This window comes from Setaria viridis, chromosome 4, assembly GCF_005286985.2.
Source record: "Setaria viridis chromosome 4, Setaria_viridis_v4.0, whole genome shotgun sequence".
NCBI classification, from domain to species: domain Eukaryota; kingdom Viridiplantae; phylum Streptophyta; class Magnoliopsida; order Poales; family Poaceae; genus Setaria; species Setaria viridis.
This window is the reverse complement of record NC_048266.2, coordinates 6089824-6108627: the sequence shown is the minus strand read 5'-3', so window position 1 is coordinate 6108627 and position 18804 is coordinate 6089824. Positions and strand designations below refer to the sequence as shown.

Sequence of the window (18804 nt, the reverse complement as noted above, 5' to 3'; positions counted from 1 at the left end):
TTCTATTCCAAACAGGCCAGTAATTGCTTCGAGATATTGTGATAGGTTGCTAGCACATAAGAAGTCTGGTATATCCTGTCATTAGAAGTCCGTGAAGCTCATCAGCAAACAGTGGGCTGTTTGGAATAAAAAGATAGAATTCGACATGAAATGAAATGGTTCGATTTCTGCTGTTTTTTCAAACCGATTTCTGCTGGATTTGAGAGAAATTCCACATGCTTGTGTAGTTTGAGTCAACAGATAACTCTGGATGAGCTCATGAGCATGAGCTTGCAGTCCTGCACCTGCACCAAAACCCCACACAAAAACCTTATAAAACAGAGCCCGCACCCCGCAAATGGCGACACGCCTCGCCTCCATCTTCTCGACCGCTCGCGGCCCCGCTTCCGCCCCGGCCCACCTCCTCCACCGCGCACTCCCCCGCGCACTCCCCCGCTTCCGCCACCGGCGAGCCTGCCCCTCGCCGCCCCGCATGTCCTCCACCTCCTCGGCCGCCTCCCCCGCGCCGCCCGCCACGGCGGCGGCCGGCGGCGACAAGCCCGCGGCGGCGCCGTACGGGTCCTGGAGGTCGCCCATTACCGCCGACGTCGTCTCTGGCGCCGACAGGCGCCTCGGAGGGATCGCCCTTGCTGGGGATGGACGCCTCCTCTGGATCGAGGGCCGCCCCGAGGAGAAAGGGTAACTGACATCCGCCTCCGAGTTTTAGTGTCCAAGGCGTTGATGTTTGGGAGCGATGGTGTTTCTGAAATTTTTTATGGTGCTAACTTGTTTCTGATTAAACCCCAACCTGCTTAAGTGGCCTATCCAACTTGCTTGTGAGTAATAGGCTTTTTTTTTAATTGTGTGAGTAAGGCTTTATAGTTGTTGCTGTATATTTTGTTTAAACCAATAAATCCCGTGCAACATGAAAAATGCTCTGCATTTGTGCTTCACAGCTTTGAGCGACTGAGATGTTGGATGTATTGCACATGGTTGATAATTGTGGTGTAAGGCTATTGTCTAGTTTTTTTGTTATTATGATTGTGAGTTAATCATAGTTTAGGTCACTTTGTGTATATGTGATTGTTATTATAGTTTGTAGGGGCATCAAGCTTTAGCGGCTAATGCGTTGACATTTGAGCGCCATGGTGCTCCTGAACATTTTGATGCTCCTAGCTTGTTTTTTATTAAACCCCAACCTGCTTAAGTGGCCTACCAACTTGCTTGTGAGTAATAGGCTTTATTGTTGTTTCTGTATATTTTGGTTAAACCAATAAACCCCATGCAACATGAAAAGTGCTCTGAGTTTATACTTCACAGACTTGAAGGACTTCAATGTTGGATGTATTACACATGGTTGATAATTTGTGTAAAGCTACTGTCTAGTTTTTTTTTTGTTATGATTGGGTTAATTGTGGGTTATTTATTGGTCACTTTGTGCATATGTGATTGTTATTATAGTTTGTAAGGCATCAAGCTACATTGGGGTAGTTCTATGTCCGGTGAGTGTTATGTGGGTTATTCTGGGAGCCTGGACATTGTGGAACCATTGCAACCACTGTGTTTTTTTATGGGGCCTCTCCAACTGTTGCCAGAGCTCTGTTGTCGGCCAGCGAGGAGTTACATGTGTGGGGTTTGGCTCAAGCTCAAGGAGTTAAGCACCTTCTTGCTCTAGTGCCAATTGAGGAGTGAATGTTTAGGTCGAGGTCGGTTGTTTGTATGGTTCCATAGTGGTGTGTAAGAAAGGCGTAAGAGCTAGCTGATCTGAAACGTGTGTGGGTGCTGTAAGGGTTCTTATCCCTTTTTTCTTCTTAATATAATGATATGCAGCTCTCCTGCGTGTTCGAGAAAAAAAAAAAGACACCGTCAAAGGAATATGTGATTCCGTGCGAGTGAAGTGTTGAGGCACAAGAAATAGATCGACTAATGTGGTTTTTACTGTATGAACCAAGGTTCTTAAGTCATTGCCTAGGCGTCTAGTACTCTAGTTAGACTTGTCGCCTAGGCGGTGAGGCGTTAAGAACCTTGGTATGAACAAGCTAAAACAGGACATGCACCAGAGTACAACAGCAAAAAGATTTGGCAGGTTTAGTTTCTCAGTGAAAGTTACTACAAAATGAAGCTGTTTTATAAAAACTTAACGCAATTTGAGAACCCAAGTTACATTTTGTTTCTGCTGTCGCATGTGTGAGCAATTGCATTGTAATCAAAATGATACCAGAAGAATGATGTTGTATAACAGAACATATTGTTACACTGCTTGGTCATCATTAAATCCACGTGCGTGCGCATATCAAGTACAGCTGATATGCTAGTTCTCAATTAATCTGTTTTTGAACTAATACTTTTCATATTGTATTTACCTAAATTTGTATTCAGGCGCATGGTTATTGTAAAGGAAGAGGATAAGCCTGTGGATGTTATACCTCAGGAATTTGCAGCACGCACCTTGGCTCAAGAATATGGAGGTGGTGCATTTGCAGTTGACAAGAGTGTTGTTGTGTTCTCGAATTACAAGGATCAACGTCTATACAAGCAAGCAATTGGAAGTAAGTACTAAGTAGTCTGCTATTCTCTTACTGTTGAGGCTGGCTTAAACTAATAGTAGTCAATAGGTGTTCATTAAGAACATAAACAAAAATGTAAGGATATGGTGTTTAGTAATCTGGAAAATTCTGTACATTTACATGCGACCACATCCTAGTCCATCCATTTTTTAATACTTGGCACCTTTGACCAAATCATGCTTACTAACCTTTTCATATTTTGGAAAATATGCAATGAGAAATATGCTTCCTAATTATATATTTTTTAATCATGCATGATTATTTTACCATGTCAGTTGGTGATCCACCTGTGCCTCTTACACCCGATTATGGTGCACCGGACGTCAGTTATGCTGATGGCGTATTTGATCCTCACTTTGGCCGTTATGTTACTGTGGTGGAAGGTACTTGAGTACTTAACCTATGATCTGATTTCAATATATGTAGTTACACAACAAACTACTAACATGCTCACATATTTTGGTAGACCGTCGAAAGAGCAGCTTAAACCCCACTACAACAATCGCTGCTATAAACTTGAGCGGTGATGGTACTCTTGGTAAGATTTCCAGAATGTTATAACCAACTAATACCAAGTTAGATCTATGATTGCTTTTGATCTTTATCCATCTTCCCTTCACAACAGTAGCTTACATATTTTCTATGTTGAAGAACCAAAAGAGCTGATCAGTGGCAACGATTTCTATGCTTTCCCTCGCATTGATCAAAATAAGAGGCGGATGGCATGGATTGAATGGAGTCATCCAAACATGCCCTGGGATAAATCAGAACTTTGGGTTGGCCACTTCTCTGAAAGTGGGTAAGTGTCGTTATCTTCTGAATAACATATTAGGCAATGTATCAGGAGGACATTTGGATATCGACATGCTACATAAGGGTCACTTCATTTATTAAATACCCTAGGGGCCACTTTATTTTATAAATATCTAAAAGATGAGACATCAGATTTTAGTTAACACAATAAATTTCTAGAAGTAGCAGTAGGAAATCAGGTACTTCCTCCTTCTCACCTGTTATTTTACTCGGATTTATATTTTTATTATGATGAATGGATAAATTATTGAGACTTGAAACTTGCATATGCAAACACTGAATTGCTAAAATCCTAGAGACTATGTGGGGCTGTTATATTGAGCTTACATTGTGGTACTGTGATTCTTTTGGAAACACTGAACATTTAGCAGAAATTCCTTCTGACTGTTGCTGATTTAGCCCCACGTTTTTTTTGGGTGTCTGCAGAGACTTGGCAAAACGGGTTTGTGTTGCTGGTGGCAATCCTCTGTTGGTTGAATCTCCTACTGAACCTAAATGGTCTCCCGAAGGTACCATGCTCCTGCTATATTTGTATGGACTCTTAATGATTTTAAAAAATGCTACTTATGTGTTATACTTAAGTTATAATAACCTCAGCTTAATATTTTTTTTGTGGGAAGAGACTCTTAATTTTATTTTTTTTCTCACTCAAGTCTTCTATCAGCTGTCCCATCAGAAATTGGAGCTAATTATGCTCTATTGAGATTTCATGTAACTTGTTTCTGTTTGTCTTACATCATGCAGCATTCAACAATTTCTTTAGCTTTCTTTGCTCCAAATAAATGAACTAGTTTAGTCCATTTCCATGATATGTATACACAAATTCCTTTTTTAGGTAAATGGAAATAATGTGCTTTGTTATTGACCAGCCGAATGTATGCATTGCTGCTTGAGGGGTCCTTTTTTGTCTGCAGTTCACACTACCTTAGTGATTGAATGATTATTTCCTATGGAACCCTGATAAGTAATAACAATATATTTTACAGCACATACTGCTACGACTGATCAACGTAACTTCATACCATATGTCATCTAATGCATTCAAACTTGCAGGAGAACTTTTTTTTGTAACTGACAGAGGGAGTGGATTTTGGAACATTTACAAATGGGTGAGTAGTTTCTCTCAACTCTCGATATTTTTGGACAGTACTCACTTCATTTGAAATTATAAGGAACATTTTTGTTTCGTTTGGACAAGGCTTTGACCAATAATTACTCTATTACTATTTCACTTATGTGATACAAAAGTATACTCATAAAAATGTATTTCTGAATGCAAATCTAATGGCATCAACTTTGTCACAAAATATATATTAATAGGGTTGTCCTAACGAAATTATAAATAAGCCTTATTATTTCAAACCTAGGGAGTATGTGGTAACATCATTTTGGATGATTGAGATTGCTGCCATTAGTATAAATTTGGAGCTCATGACTTATGAGCGAGCTAAATTAATATTATTGCTGCATCTCCTTTTTCTATCATTATTCATCATCTGAACTGTATCTGCCATATAATTTCTCTACACACTGCGTTGTCATCAGGTAGAACAAACCAATGAGATTGTTCCAGTGTATGCACTAGATGCTGAATTCACAAGACCATTGTGGGTTTTTGGCATCAGCTCCTATGATTTTCTTGGAAACAGCAACATCATTTTCAGTTACAGGTATTGATATCAGTGAAAATTTGTTCATCATTTTTCACTTTTGTTTGTTACCATCTTCACTTACCATTGCAATAACTATGCCACCCAGGCAGCAAGGAAGGTCATATCTTGGTGTGCTTGATTGCGATTCTGGTTCAGTTTCAATGCTTGACATCCCTTTCTCTGATTTATCTAATGTGGTATGTGTTCAGATCTTCATCACCACATTTTGGAAAATTGAAGTGTATATGTTTTGTGAATTGTTATGTATAATGGCTTGTTACTTGCTTGGTCTCGCAGGTTGCTTCAGATGATTACTTCTATATTGAAGGTGCTTCTGCAAATATTCCAATGTCTATTGCAAAGGTTTAACAGATGTCAAGTCCATGATTTTTTTTCCACCAAATTTTGTGTATCGACTATCAATTGATGCATCTGTTGTGTCATCCAGGTGACATTAAATGAGAGCAAAACAAAAGTAGTCAATTTCTCAATAGTCTGGTCCTCCTCTCCAGATGTCACACAATATAAACCTTTCTTCAGCACACCAGAACTTGTTGAGTTCCCCACATCCAAGCCTGGCCAGAAAGCTTATGCCTATTTCTACCCCCCTTCAAATCCCAATTTTCAAGGTTTGCCAGATGAAAAACCTCCATTGCTTGTGAAAACGCATGGTAAGTATTGCAGCCTTTTGATGTTTGAAATAATTATTTAGTTTGATCCATCGAAAGAATTATGCAGGTCTTTCAGCTGGATTTTTTCTTTTCTTGGTTACTTAACTGAAAGAAATGGTTTTGTTAAATAGGCTACTGGATTCTTTCTTTTCTTTCAGATGAAAACCATGGTATCCTTTAATACTCTTATCAATTTTCAGGAGGACCTACAGCTGAGACACGTGCAATTTTGGACCTCAGTGTCCAGTATTGGACAAGTAGAGGGTGGGCATATGTTGATGTTAACTATGGAGGAAGCACTGGTTTGTCCTCAACTTGTTTAGATTAAACCCTTTCTGTACAGTCAGGTGTAAACTTAGTTTATTTGTTATAAGTTGTCTTGCCTAAGACTCCAGCTCATTTCTACAACCATATCCCTACCAAATGTTGAACTTTATTGAAACATAAACTGAAGGTTATGGAAGAGAGTATCGCGAGAGACTTTTGGAGAAATGGGGTATTGTTGACGTTGATGATTGTTGCGGCTGTGCAAGATTTCTGGTACATCATTGGAGCAGTTATTGTAATGTCAATTAGCATTTTGACTTTTTGTTGAAGATAAGAATGCACTTTGATGCTTGATTACTTCTTTTACTAAGGTGGAGAGTGGGAAAGTAGATGGGCGGCGCCTTTGTATTACTGGTAGATCAGCAGGTGGATACACTACTTTAGCTTCACTTGCATTCAGAGACACATTCAAGGCTGGAGCTTCTTTGTATGGTGTAAGTTTTAGCTTTCTAGAATCTATTTTGTGTTTGCCGTAAATATACACCAGATATTTTCTCTCTTCTATTCTTGCTTGGCAATTTACCGCTCACCCCCGTTATCCTTTTGTCTAAGTGCCAGTTACCTTGTTTGATGCATGTGCCTCTCTCAGAATTGCAACTTGCAGTAACATGTTGGTCCTATACTTCTATGCACACTCTTATATTGATATTGCATGGTATATCAAACCTGGCATACTTTCTGATTTCTGAAGGAGCTAAAGAAAGAATGCATGTGTGCTTGGTAATTTGCATTAATAGAATTATCAAAATACGCTTTTGGCTTGTGAAGCATTTGTTTGATTGATATTGTTATGTAATTTTGGCTTTTGTTTATGTTTTTTTTTGAAATAAAGGCTTTTGTTTAAGTAATAGACATCCATAATAACCAGCTGTGTTGATGTATTACCAATTGATTAGGTTGGGGACTTGACTCTGTTGAGAGCTGAGACACACAAATTTGAGTCCCATTATCTGGACAATCTTGTGGGTAAGAAATGTTTTATCAAAACATTTCTTTTGGAAGATGCTAACCCAATTCCTTAATCTAATTTACATTTACTTCTTCATCCTGTTCCTTTAGGAAATGAAAGAGCTTACTATGAGAGATCACCAATCAATTTTGTCAATCAGTTTACATGTCCAGTGATATTGTTTCAAGGGTTGGAGGATAAGGTATGTGCTGACCAATCATTACTGCATTACTTTGTGGTATATTGGTGTTTCAATAGCATAGTATAGTTATATGATGAGGTTACCCCTGCGAACTGCTCATCTGATTTAATGTTTTCCAGGTTGTGCCACCAGATCAGGCACGCAAAATATACAATGCCTTGAAAGAGAGAGGTTTGCCTGTTGCCTTAGTGGAATACGAAGGGGAGCAACATGGGTTCCGCAAGGTTGTAACCTCACTGTTATACTACGTACTTGCGTTTCAGGCTTTCAAGCAAATTCAATTGACCTGCACGGATTTTATAACTTTATCAATTTTGAACAGACTGAGAACATCAAGTTCACCTTGGAGCAGCAGATGGTGTTCTTTGCAAGATTAGTTGGGAACTTCGAGGTAGCAGACGATATAACTCCAATCAAGATTGAGAACTTCGATTGATCCAGTTCGAAGTTTTGTACATGTATGCCAATGACATGCTTAGCAAAGTAATTTAGCATATTAGTTTCTTTTGAGAATACAGTACTAAACGTTCACCGATCGAAATCTTATTTTGCCCTGTATGTACCTCTGTTCCAACTATACTTATTTCCGTTCATGTGAGATGGAGATGATTATGTACTACCAAACAATTGTGGCGCTTTATGCAATCGTTTGGCTAGTATGGTGATTGTATATGAGAGGAGGGAGGAGATCGTGAGATCGTACGTGCCAAGAGGGAGGTGATTCTCATGGGAAACACCATTTTGAGTGACTCCCCTGCTAATAAACAGACTAAAACGTTTTCTGCCTAGTTCTTGCAAGAATTAAGAAACATGATCTAGTGTCCCTGCAGAGCCGGTTTGGAAGAGGAGCGCTATATCAATTTCTAGAATTTGATTTAAACTTGAATTTAGCCCTAAGAATTTGGTCCTATGGGACCTATACAAGTCCCTGTAGCTGGTTACTCCCTTTGTCCCAAATTGTACGTCGTTTTGGCATTTTGATATTCATAACTTTTGCTATGTATATAGACATAGTGTATATCTATGTGCATAGTAAAAATAATGAACCTAGAATGGCAAAGCGAACTTCAATTTGGAACGGAAAGAGTAAAGTTACAATAAGGGGTAAGTTTATATGTATCAACATTAGTCTTAGCCTTCTAGGAGTCGTTTTGATTTTTCTAGATTCATAAATGTTTATATGCATCTACACATACGCATGGGCGAATCCAGCATGCGATAGCGCCTGGGTCATCACTGTTGCAGGCCAGGATATTTACCGTTGTTAAACATCGGACAACAGTAATTTCATTGGTTTTGCGAAAGATCGTCGGGGTCATTGACCCCAACAAAAGGGCCTAAATCAATCTCTGCATCTAGGAAAATCAAAACGGCCTACAATTTGAAACGGAGTGAGTAGATAAAAGGGTTTATTAACATCACCATTACTCCATTAGTCCTATGGGACGGAGTGAGTCAATAAAAGGATTTATTAACATCACCATTACTCTGTAGTCCTAGAATCCTAGGTAGAGAAGAGATGAAGATAAGGAGATTCTTCGGAGCAGGGTAGCAGGTCTTGCATGGCCACGCGGGCTCCAAGTAAGAGGTAAAAAAGGCCACCATGACGTCATGAATGGTTGGCAAAAGAAGAGAACCATATTATAATGGACGGTGAAGAAATAGAACCATACCATACAGTTATAGATTGTCTCTAAAATAACGTGGCACAGATTTTTTTTTTTAAATGGGGCATATGTTAAAGACCATCGAAACACTCTCATAACACACTCATGTTGAACACTTGTATATATGCTAATTCAAGCGTGGTTCAGCTCCACGACGCTCACGTACGTACAATATGTGCCAATTGGATTTTATATATAAAGCTGATTCATCGCCTTAAAATTTAAATCAACCGATGACGAATTCAGTGGCAAAGGTAAACGAAAAGTCCACTCAGTATCCTTAAAAAACAGTCCACTAAAACAGAAAGGAGCCACCAGACTTGGCCATTGCAAAACTTCGCCGCGCCAACCCCGAGTCCGCCGCCGCCGCGCCCTCGCCTCGCCGCCTGGCATGTCGTCCTCCTCCCACGCAGCCTCACCCGCCGACGGTGCCTCAACAGCCAGCGGTGGTGTGAAGCCCACGACGGCACCTTACGGGTCCTGGAGGTCGCCGGTCACCGCGGACGTCGTAGCCGGCGCCGAAAAGCACCTCAAAGGCATCGCCCTCGCCGGGGACGGCCGCCTCATGTGGATCGAGACCCGCCCTGAGGAGAAAGGGTAATTATTATTAGCTTTTCACTTCTGAGATTAACTGGTTAACGCGTCAAAAACTGTGGGCACGGTGATGTTTCTGGAAATCTTGATGGTGGTAGCTTTTATATCTTGTAAATTAAACCCTGCAACATATATGAAGGGTCTCCCAAATTTGCACATCCTAGTTTTGAACTGTCGTAATGTTTGTACTTGTGCAAGGCTACCATTCTTGGTCAAAAGTCGGTTTTGCACAGTCAAAGTATCACCCTATAATAGAACGGCCGGAGTATTATATTATAGTAACACTAGTACTTTATACTGCATTTTTCATAATATATTTAACTTCCTTTTCTGTTCATATGGCTTTTGTTGGGTTTGATCTCTGGCCTATGTTTGTACTTGTGCAAGGCTACCATTCTCGGTCAAAAATTGATTTTGTAGTCAAAGTATCACCCTATAATAGAACGGCCCACTAGCATATATACTGCATTTTTTATAATATTTTTAACTTCCTTTTCTGTTCGTATGGCTCTTGTCGGGTTTCATCTCTGTCCTACCCCATTATTTTTTAGACTGAAGTCTTTGTTGTTTTTGTTGGTTTGAATAGAGCAATACAAGTACAAATAAATGGAGCATTAAATAGACCAAGTAATGCAGTTTCACCTGTTAAAACATGTTAAAACAGGACATGCTGAATAATAACTTAACTAAAAGTACTTGGTGGATAAAGTAGCTTGCTGAAAGTTGCTACAAAATAAATATGTTTCAATAGACCTACATGTCTCTCATCAAAAAGAAAAAAAGGAAAGCAAACAGAGTTTGAGAACACAGATTGCATTCTGTTTCTGTTGTCTGCACATAACATATTGCTACTACTTAGAAAATATTGAACCAGTGTGTTTCCTTTTGTGTGCACATGAAACGTTCTGGCAGTTGTTGACTTCATTTACAGTTGATTAGTAGTGTGCCACATTAAATAGTTCTGTTTTTGGTAGTTTTTTGCTGGTCCTTGATGTAGCCCTGCGCGCTTTGTTACATTCTAGGAGATTATCCTTTCGTTGTCCAGCTAGGGTGTTTGTTTGTCTGTCACAATGTTTCAAGCGTTTCAACTCCTTGGCAACATTCAATCAGTTTGTGTTTCAAATATTTTATTTTTTAATCATATTTGACTGAATTTGTGTCCAGGCGCATGGTCATTGTAAAAGAGGAGGATAAGCCTGTGGATGTTATACCTCAGGAGTTTGCAGCACGTACCCTGGTTCACGAATATGGAGGTGGTGCATTTGCGGTTAACAATAATGTTGTTGTGTTCTCAAATTACAAGGATCAACGCCTGTACAAGCAAACCGTTGGAAGTAAGTAGGCTGCTGCTGCTGTACTCCCTCCGTCCCAAATTACTATTCATTTTGCCTTTTCTAGAACACACCTAGATATATATTTATGTCTACATACATACCAAAAGGGATGTATCTAGAAAAACCAAAACGAATATTAATTTGGGACGGAGGAAGTAGACTATTGATTGGACTGGATACACGAACAGCAGAATAGATCAGCTAACTCAGTCCTCCCTCTGGAGGCTCTGAGCTGCTTTCTTTGATGTATTTCCTGCTTGCCTAATTTATGAGGCAAGCCTTTTATAGACAATGAGACAAGGTGCGTAACAAACTCACTAACAAATCTTATCCAAGATACTAACTAATCCCATATTCCTATGTGCTAATAAACTTGAACAAACTAATCCTATCTGTTGCTGCCGAACTGGCCAGGGCTGGCACACTTTAACTTTTTTTTTATGGAATTGGCACACTTTAACTTAACACGTCACCCCTCGAAGACAGCTCGTCCTTGAGCTGGGACAGTGCTCAGAGCTGGAGGCCGTGTAATTCTAAAGGCCACGAATGGATGTGGGCATGGGGCAAGCTATGACACCAACAGTCCTGATGCATTAGATGTAGGAGACACAGCAACTGATGTTGTGATGCTAGCTCCACCGGAGTCTTGATCAATATTCTTTGGCTGTGGGCAGCGTGCTGCAGTTGACGTATGAATATGACCTTTCCGGAATATGCTCCAACAGTTGCAACCTTTTCTTGGGACTGGTGCAGTTAAACTGATAATGGAATCAGAGTCCATAAAGAAACATACCCAAGTTGAAATGATGTGTTGTTTACTTTGAATATTACTGTAGATGATTAATTTTAAATTGCATACATTTGCATTCCAAGTGGCAGCATGAGTGCAATGTGTTATGTGCCTTGAAAAAGAGGAAAAAAACACTGAAGAGCATGATTCAGTGTACTAAGAAATGTAGTTATGAACATCATGTATGTAAATCAATACATATTTTAGCTAAACTGTTTGTCCTTACAAATCATGATTGCATGAGAATGTTCTGTTACCAGTCAACATATATGAGGAATCCATGTCATAAAAGATCTAATTTATCATTCCACAGTTTGATATTTCGAAGTTAGGAAACTTTGATCAAGTGAGGTTTATGTTTGTTTCATGTCAACTGCAACAGACCGCACTTTGTAGCACACGTCCACTGATCATACACACATTCTCCAGTCAGATATAGCAATAGTTGTAGCAAGCAATTTGGCCACTACTGAATTTGTGGCACACCACTCTTTGCCATTGTTTCAACCAATTAGGCCTGCTAAAACTGCCAAACAATGAACCAATAAGATGATGTTGCGTGTTCAGAAGATCTAACAAGATGGCCTTATCATATTAATTGAGATAGTATATTTGATTTTTATGATAATTGACCAAATAAAATTTAATAAGATGCAATGATGTATTAAATAGTGTATTTTTTCATTCTAAAATTCTTTCCAATGATTATTTCTCCTTGTCAGTTGGAAGTCCACCTGTGCCTCTTACACCAGATTATAGTGCGCCCAACATCAGTTACGCTGATGGTGTATTTGATCCTCACTTCAGCCGTTATATCACAGTGATGGAAGGTACCTTGCTTATAACATGGAATTCATTACTTTTCTAGGGACATGAAACTACTACACCATGCTCCCGTTTCTTGATAGACCATCGAATGAGCAGCTTGAATCCCACCACAACAATTGCTGCTATAAACTTAAGCGGTGAACAAGTTCATGGTAAGAATTTCAGAAATGTTACTGCCTCTATACCAAGTTAGAACTATGCTTGCTTTTCATGGTATGATCACACATATTTCTATATTGAAGAACCAAAGGTGCTGATAAGTGGCAGAGACTTCTATGCTTTTCCACGAATTGATCGAAACAAAAGGCGGATGGCATGGATTGAGTGGAGTCATCCAAACATGCCATGGGATAAATCAGAACTTTGGGTTGGCTACTTTTCTGAAAGCGGGTAAATCTATATTTAACTAGATATGTGGACATTTTTTTACTTGCACTAATGTATGCCATAAGTAAAGTTAGTAGCTATCATAGACTAAGAAAAAAGTCTGCATAAGTTGGAGCATGCAATATATCAGGAGTTCAGGACGATCTTCATGCATAATACCTCCACATTCCATGAATATTCACAAGGATCCAAACATGGCTTGCAATGCCACTTCATATGTTAAATAGTATGCATCACATTGTAGGTGAAGGACACAGCACATTTCAAGAGTTATCAATTTTCCTTGAACTTGCACATTCTTCTTTTAGTCAAGAATGGAATTACAATCATATCATATTTAGGGTGCGTTTGGTAGAGCTCCCAAAGCTGATTCTATGCTGAATCCAGCAGGAGCTCTGCCAAGCAGTTTTTTAGAGAGAAGTGATTCTCTCCTGATTCTGTGAAGTGATTCTCTAAAATGAACTAAGAGGCTTGGAGCTAAAAAAAATAGCTTCTCCTGATTCAATGAAGTGATTCTCCATCTTGATTTTAAGAGTTTATGCAAAAGAATCAAAGAGAATCACTTTCAGCCACAGAATCACTTCTCTCAGAGAATCAGCTCCCGTGGAGAATCAGAATCAGATGGAGCTCTACCGAATACATTGGCAAACACCCATTTGCTAACCAGGAGATTGTGTAACTGTTTCATTATAACCTTGCATTATTGTTCAAAAAAATATAACATTGCATTATGGTATTATGCTTATTTTGGGTAGAAAGCTCTAGCATTACAATCCATTGCACAAGTTCATGTGGCTGAAGTCCCCTTTCCAACTGTTGCTGTCTTGCTGATTCAGCCCCCATATTTTCTTGTATGTCTTAGTGACTTGGAAACACGGATTTGTGTTGCTGGTGCTAATCAAATGTTAGTGGAATCACCTACTGAGCCTAAATGGTCCCTGAAAGGTACAATTTTTCAAGCTATATTTTTATGTATTCTTAATTATTTTCAAAAGTAAAAATTCTAATTTTTTTCTCCATCCAACCATGAGGGGAGAGAGAAAGGGGTAGTTTTTTTTATTTTTAACCCTTTTTAACTAATATTTTAAAAATATTAAGTAAGTGTGCTACTGCCACAGTGCCACTTATCGTCCAAGTAAGTGAAACCACCAACGAAAACAACTAGATGGCTAGATGTGTATGGTTTTTGTAGTTGGGTGGTCAAAAAAATATCCGGTTTTAGAGTTAGATGGCCAAAATGGCACTCTAGCGATAATTATTACCTATGGGATATGGTTGAGTGATTGGTTATGCATCTTATTCTTGTACAAATGCAAACAGATTTGTGTACATCTCTGTCTCTTGTGCTTGTTTGTCTCCTGTGCCACTTTAGTAATGATGAGTTTGCTTATACAATACTATGGCTGCTGACTACTGTCATTATGTTCCAAAAGTATGTCTAATACATTCAAACTTGCAGGAGAACTGTTTTTTATAACTGACAGAGGGAGTGGATTTTGGAACATTTATAAATGGGTAACTAGTTCTCCGCAAATACTAAGATTTTTCCCCGTTATGCTGCAAGTGTTTTTTAGACCTACATCTTGATTAAGGTTGTTGTTGAAGTTACAAATCTGACATGACTCATTAATGGACCAAGTCAATATTCTTGTTGCATTCCTTCTTTATTATGGAGTTCACCATCCAAATTGTGTTTCATATATAATGTTTCTATACTTCTTTGTTATCAGTTTGAACAAACCAATGAGGTTGTTCCAATATATACACTAGATGCTGAGTTCACAAGACCTTTGTGGGTTTTTGGCATCAGCTCTTACGATTTTCTTGGAAAGAGCAATCACATCATTTTCACTTACAGGTTTTGATGATGGTGAACATTTGTTCACTTTGTTGTCATTTATCGGTGAAACATCACATTGTCAAACAACTTCATAAAATAACTACGTTATGCAGGCAGCAGGGAAGGTCATATCTTGGTGTTCTAGAATGTGATTCAGGTTCTATTTCACTGCTTGACATCCCCTTCTCTGATTTATCTAATGTGGTACATGTCCAAAACTCCAAATCTGCACTACCTCTATTTCAAAATCTTTATAAAACATGTCTGATTCATTGTCTATGTTGGCCTTACTTGGTTTGCACTTGTAAGTTATGATAAGCTGTTACTTTGGTTTCACAGGTTGCTGCAGATGATTACTTCTATATTGAAGGTGCTTCTGCAAGTGTTCCATTGTCACTTGCTAAGGTTTATAGGATGCTATACACACAATTTTATTATGTCTTGATAATGTGGTCTTTGTTTTGTTTCTGCTCTTTTATTTTATCACTGTGAAGATTACATCTTCTCTTTGGCAACTCTTGTTGTGGATTTAATTACTAGCCTACCCCAACTTGCTTGGGACTAAAAGGTTTTTTTATTAATGATGTTCTAAACTACTAAATTTTTCTATTGACTACTAACTGATGAGGCATGCATCTGTTATTTCTTCCAGGTGAATTTGGATGCGAACAGAACAAAAGTTGTTGATTTCTCAATAATCTGGTCATCCACACTAGGTGTTGAACAATATAAATCTTTCTTGAGCACACCAGAATTTGTTGAGTTTCCAACATTGATCCCTGGCCAGAAAGCTTATGCTTATTTCTACCCACCTTCAAATCCCAATTTTCAAGGTTTGCCAGATGAAAAACCTCCATTGCTTGTTAAAGTTCATGGTAAGTGAACTATCGAATCCTTTTTTTATGTCTCATGTAATTATGTTGCTTGTTCTAAAAAAATATTACTCAGCTTTAGGTGTTTTTCTTCTTTGTTTATTTAAATAAAACAAAAGTTTCCATTAAGTAGGTTATTGGTTTCTTTCAGACAAAACTTCAAAATGATGTGATACTCTGAATAATTTTCAGGAGGACCTACATCTGAAACGCGTGCAATTCTGGACCTCAATGTTCAATATTGGACAAGTAGAGGTTGGGCATATGTAGATGTTAACTATGGAGGAAGCACTGGTTTGTCTTGAACTCTCACTATTTGATTGTAATTAAGTCTTCTGAACTTCTTGTTACTCAATCACGTTATCCTTAAATTGAATTGATTTATGAACTGAAGGTTATGGGAGAGAGTATCGGGAGAGACTGTTTGAGAAATGGGGTATTGTTGATGTTGATGATTGCTGCAGATGTGCAATATTCCTGGTACATCATGAAGGAATGATTGTATTATCACAGTGGCAACTTTAGCAATGATAACAAAGCACTTCAATGCATCGATTGTTTTTGTTGTTAAGGTGGAGAGCGGGAAAGTAGATGGAGAACGGCTTTGTATAACTGGGAGATCAGCAGGTGGATACACTACTTTAGCTTCACTTGCATTCAGAAACACATTCAAGGCTGGAGCTTCTGTGTATGGTGTAAGTTTAACATTCTAGATTTCTTTTTACTTACCATAAATAGAGACCACATATTTATTGCATTCTGGCTAGTCAATTCCATTCATCCTCTTAGTCCTTTTGGAAGTGCCAATGTTATGGGCGTGGTCCTTGGGGCCACCAACAATACGGCAGCAGCTAGGAGCCAGGGATTTTTAGTCTTTGATGTGCATGATAAGAACTAACTCTGTTTCGGTGTTGCCAACAAGCAGGTTGCTGACTTTTCTTTGTTGAAAGAGGAGACACACAAATTCGAGAAACATGATCTCGACCATTTCGTGGGTAAGAAATGTGTAGAACTATTTTGCTTTCGGAGAAGATGAGTGGCTTAATGTCTCCGTCCGATTGACTGATTACCTCTTCGAACTGGTCTTTCAGGAGATGAAAAGGCTTGCTATGAGAGGTCACCAATCAACTTTGTTGATAAGTTTACATGCCCGGTGATTCTATTTCAAGGGCTGGAGGATAAGGTATATGCGCTGGCCAGAAACTATAGTAGATGTGTTATATCAACGTTTCTATAACTAGACATAGTTGTTGTTCATCTGATTTGTTGTTTTTTTCAGGTTGTGCCACCAGATCAGGCACGCAAGATATACAAGGCCTTGAAAGAGAAAGGTTTGCCTGTCGCCTTGGTGGAATACGAAGGGGAGCAGCATGGGCTACGCAAGGTTGCAAGCAAACCGCATTTCTATCCTCTTCCTAGAGACCTTCATCCCACGGCTGGCATGAGGTTGTAACTTCTTTCGTGGTTTCGAACAGGCGGAGAACATCAAGTTCACCTTGGAGCAGCAGATGGTGTTCTTTGCCCGATTGGTCGGGAAATTCGAGGTGGCAGATGATATACCTCCAATCAAGATCGAAAACTTCGACTGATTTTCCCGAAGAAACGGGTGTATCCATGGCTTTCGTTTCATGGAGTATGCCACTGTAAGCTTGTATGAATGTTGTTTAGCCATTGTTATTGTGTGGGGTGTCGATCGAAAGCTTACTCTGTCGCTGTTATATCAATCTGGTCTGGATACTTCTTTGTATCCTCAGTTTCGTCCGTCGTAGCCAGAACTGCCTCTTCTTGGGAGGATTTTTTTCCTTATTGTTTGGCAGAGCTTCCAGAGCTGATCTTTTATTGAATCCCGTAGAAGTTCTACCAAATAATTTTATTTTTAGAAAGAACTGATTCTCTGCTGATTATGTGAAGTGATTTTCTGAAATGAACTAAGAGGGTTGGGAGTTGGAAAAAGTAGCTTCTTCTGATTCTGTGAAGTGATTCTCCATCCTGATTTTAAGAGTTTATACTAGAAAATTAAAGAAAATTACTTTTAGTCACAGAATCACTTCTCTCAGAGAATCAGCTCCTATAAAGAATTAGAATCAGATGGAGCTCTACCAAACAGGCTCTAAGGACAGAATAGTCATTTTCATCCCTCAAACGTTCCTCCGTGGCTCAAATTTGTCCCACAACTGTCAAATTGACCAGTTCAGTTCTCAATCTTTTCACTTGGACTCTGTTTCACATATTGCTTCACATATGGTGTGATGCGGTATATCTATGATGGTTCTTAGCATGTATTGAAGTGATAGATCGACCTAGAATGCATATCAAAGATGAGTGAAGAGTGATTGATGATCTTGTGTGTCTAAAAATAAATGCTTTACAATTTGCTATTTTTGCTCACCCCTTGACCACTTAACCATATATTTATGATACATTGAACACATCGAAGAAATCATGGTGAAATAACCAATTTATATATGTACATTGATTCGCTTTGCACCAACCATAGCTGATTCGCATGCCAATATGGGACGTCACACGTAATCAGGGGTAAACTTTGAGCCTAAATAAAAGTTTAAGGTACATGATAATCATTTTTTTAGGAATTATGTTAGTTAATTTGATAGCTGAGGGATAAATTAGAGCCTAATATGAAAGTTGAGGGATCAAATAGATTATTCCACCCTTTTATAGAGTTATCACTTCTCTAGTATTTTCTCGTGGTTACTAGAATATTTTTTTTGATTGAAGTCGGTTGGGAATCTCTAACCTATTTTGTATATATTTTTTATTTTAGATTTGTTTAATTTGTTCCCATAAGGAGTCGAATCCAGATCTGCTAAATGTGTAGAGACCTTTTCACCGGTTATGAGAATTATTGAAGATGCCCAAAAAACCGTTTGACAGATTAAAGCGGGAGAAACATCGACTAAGTCAGTTTCTTGAGTATCTGTAAGTTAACAAGACTAAACTGAAGTCTCAAATTGACTTAAATGGTTTTTTAAATATTCTTGGGTCCCAAATAGTGCCTCTCGACCCTAAGTAGTAGATGATTTTTTTGTCTAAAAAACAAATCAATCCGTGATGTTTGTCTAAAAAAATCAATAGATGAGTTGTCTAGAAAAACAAATCAACCCAATGCTGAGTGTCAGGAGTCAGGACTCAGGACTCAGGGGTCCCACACGTAAGTGGCAGGAGGTTGAAGATGATCCTGACGTGTGGGTCCCACATGTAAGTGACAGGAGAAGGTAGAATGGATGGCTAATAGGAGGAAAGCAAGGCATTATGATCATTTGTCATGCTCTATCCACGCTGGAGTGAGGACATGGCTCGCCACATCAGAA

General features: G+C 38.9%; 2 protein-coding genes across 4 annotated transcripts; both read left to right on the top strand.

The window, feature by feature from the left end:
* Positions 1-295: 295 nt before the first annotated feature.
* Positions 296-7718, top strand: LOC117852168 (uncharacterized). The gene is made up of 18 exons (XM_034734147.2): positions 296-678; positions 2359-2528; positions 2822-2929; positions 3013-3084; positions 3198-3345; positions 3786-3868; positions 4413-4468; positions 4905-5029; positions 5118-5208; positions 5309-5374; positions 5460-5682; positions 5883-5984; positions 6137-6222; positions 6321-6443; positions 6906-6975; positions 7069-7160; positions 7280-7384; positions 7483-7718. Exons 1-18 carry the CDS (start codon positions 338-340, stop codon positions 7594-7596), a joined length of 2175 nt encoding a protein of 724 aa, XP_034590038.1. The 5' UTR covers positions 296-337; the 3' UTR covers positions 7597-7718.
* A 1415-nt stretch (positions 7719-9133) lies between these two features.
* LOC117852847 (acylamino-acid-releasing enzyme) lies at positions 9134-17233 on the top strand. 3 transcript variants are annotated; one of them, XM_034735126.2, is made up of 18 exons: positions 9134-9424; positions 10586-10755; positions 12268-12375; positions 12454-12525; positions 12616-12763; positions 13623-13705; positions 14220-14275; positions 14491-14618; positions 14714-14804; positions 14940-15005; positions 15253-15475; positions 15665-15766; positions 15867-15952; positions 16045-16167; positions 16398-16467; positions 16564-16655; positions 16752-16856; positions 16948-17233. In XM_034735126.2, the coding sequence occupies exons 1-18, from the start codon at positions 9219-9221 to the stop codon at positions 17059-17061; spliced, it is 2043 nt and encodes a 680-aa protein (XP_034591017.1). In that variant the 5' UTR covers positions 9134-9218; the 3' UTR covers positions 17062-17233. The 3 variants fall into 3 exon arrangements, with proteins under 3 accessions (XP_034591017.1, XP_034591018.1, XP_034591019.1); XM_034735127.2 differs by lacking the exon at positions 14491-14618 and having other exon boundaries at positions 9135-9424; positions 14619-14804; XM_034735128.2 differs by lacking the exons at positions 9134-9424; positions 12268-12375 and having other exon boundaries at positions 10727-10755; positions 12414-12525.
* The last annotated feature ends 1571 nt before the right edge of the window (positions 17234-18804 follow it).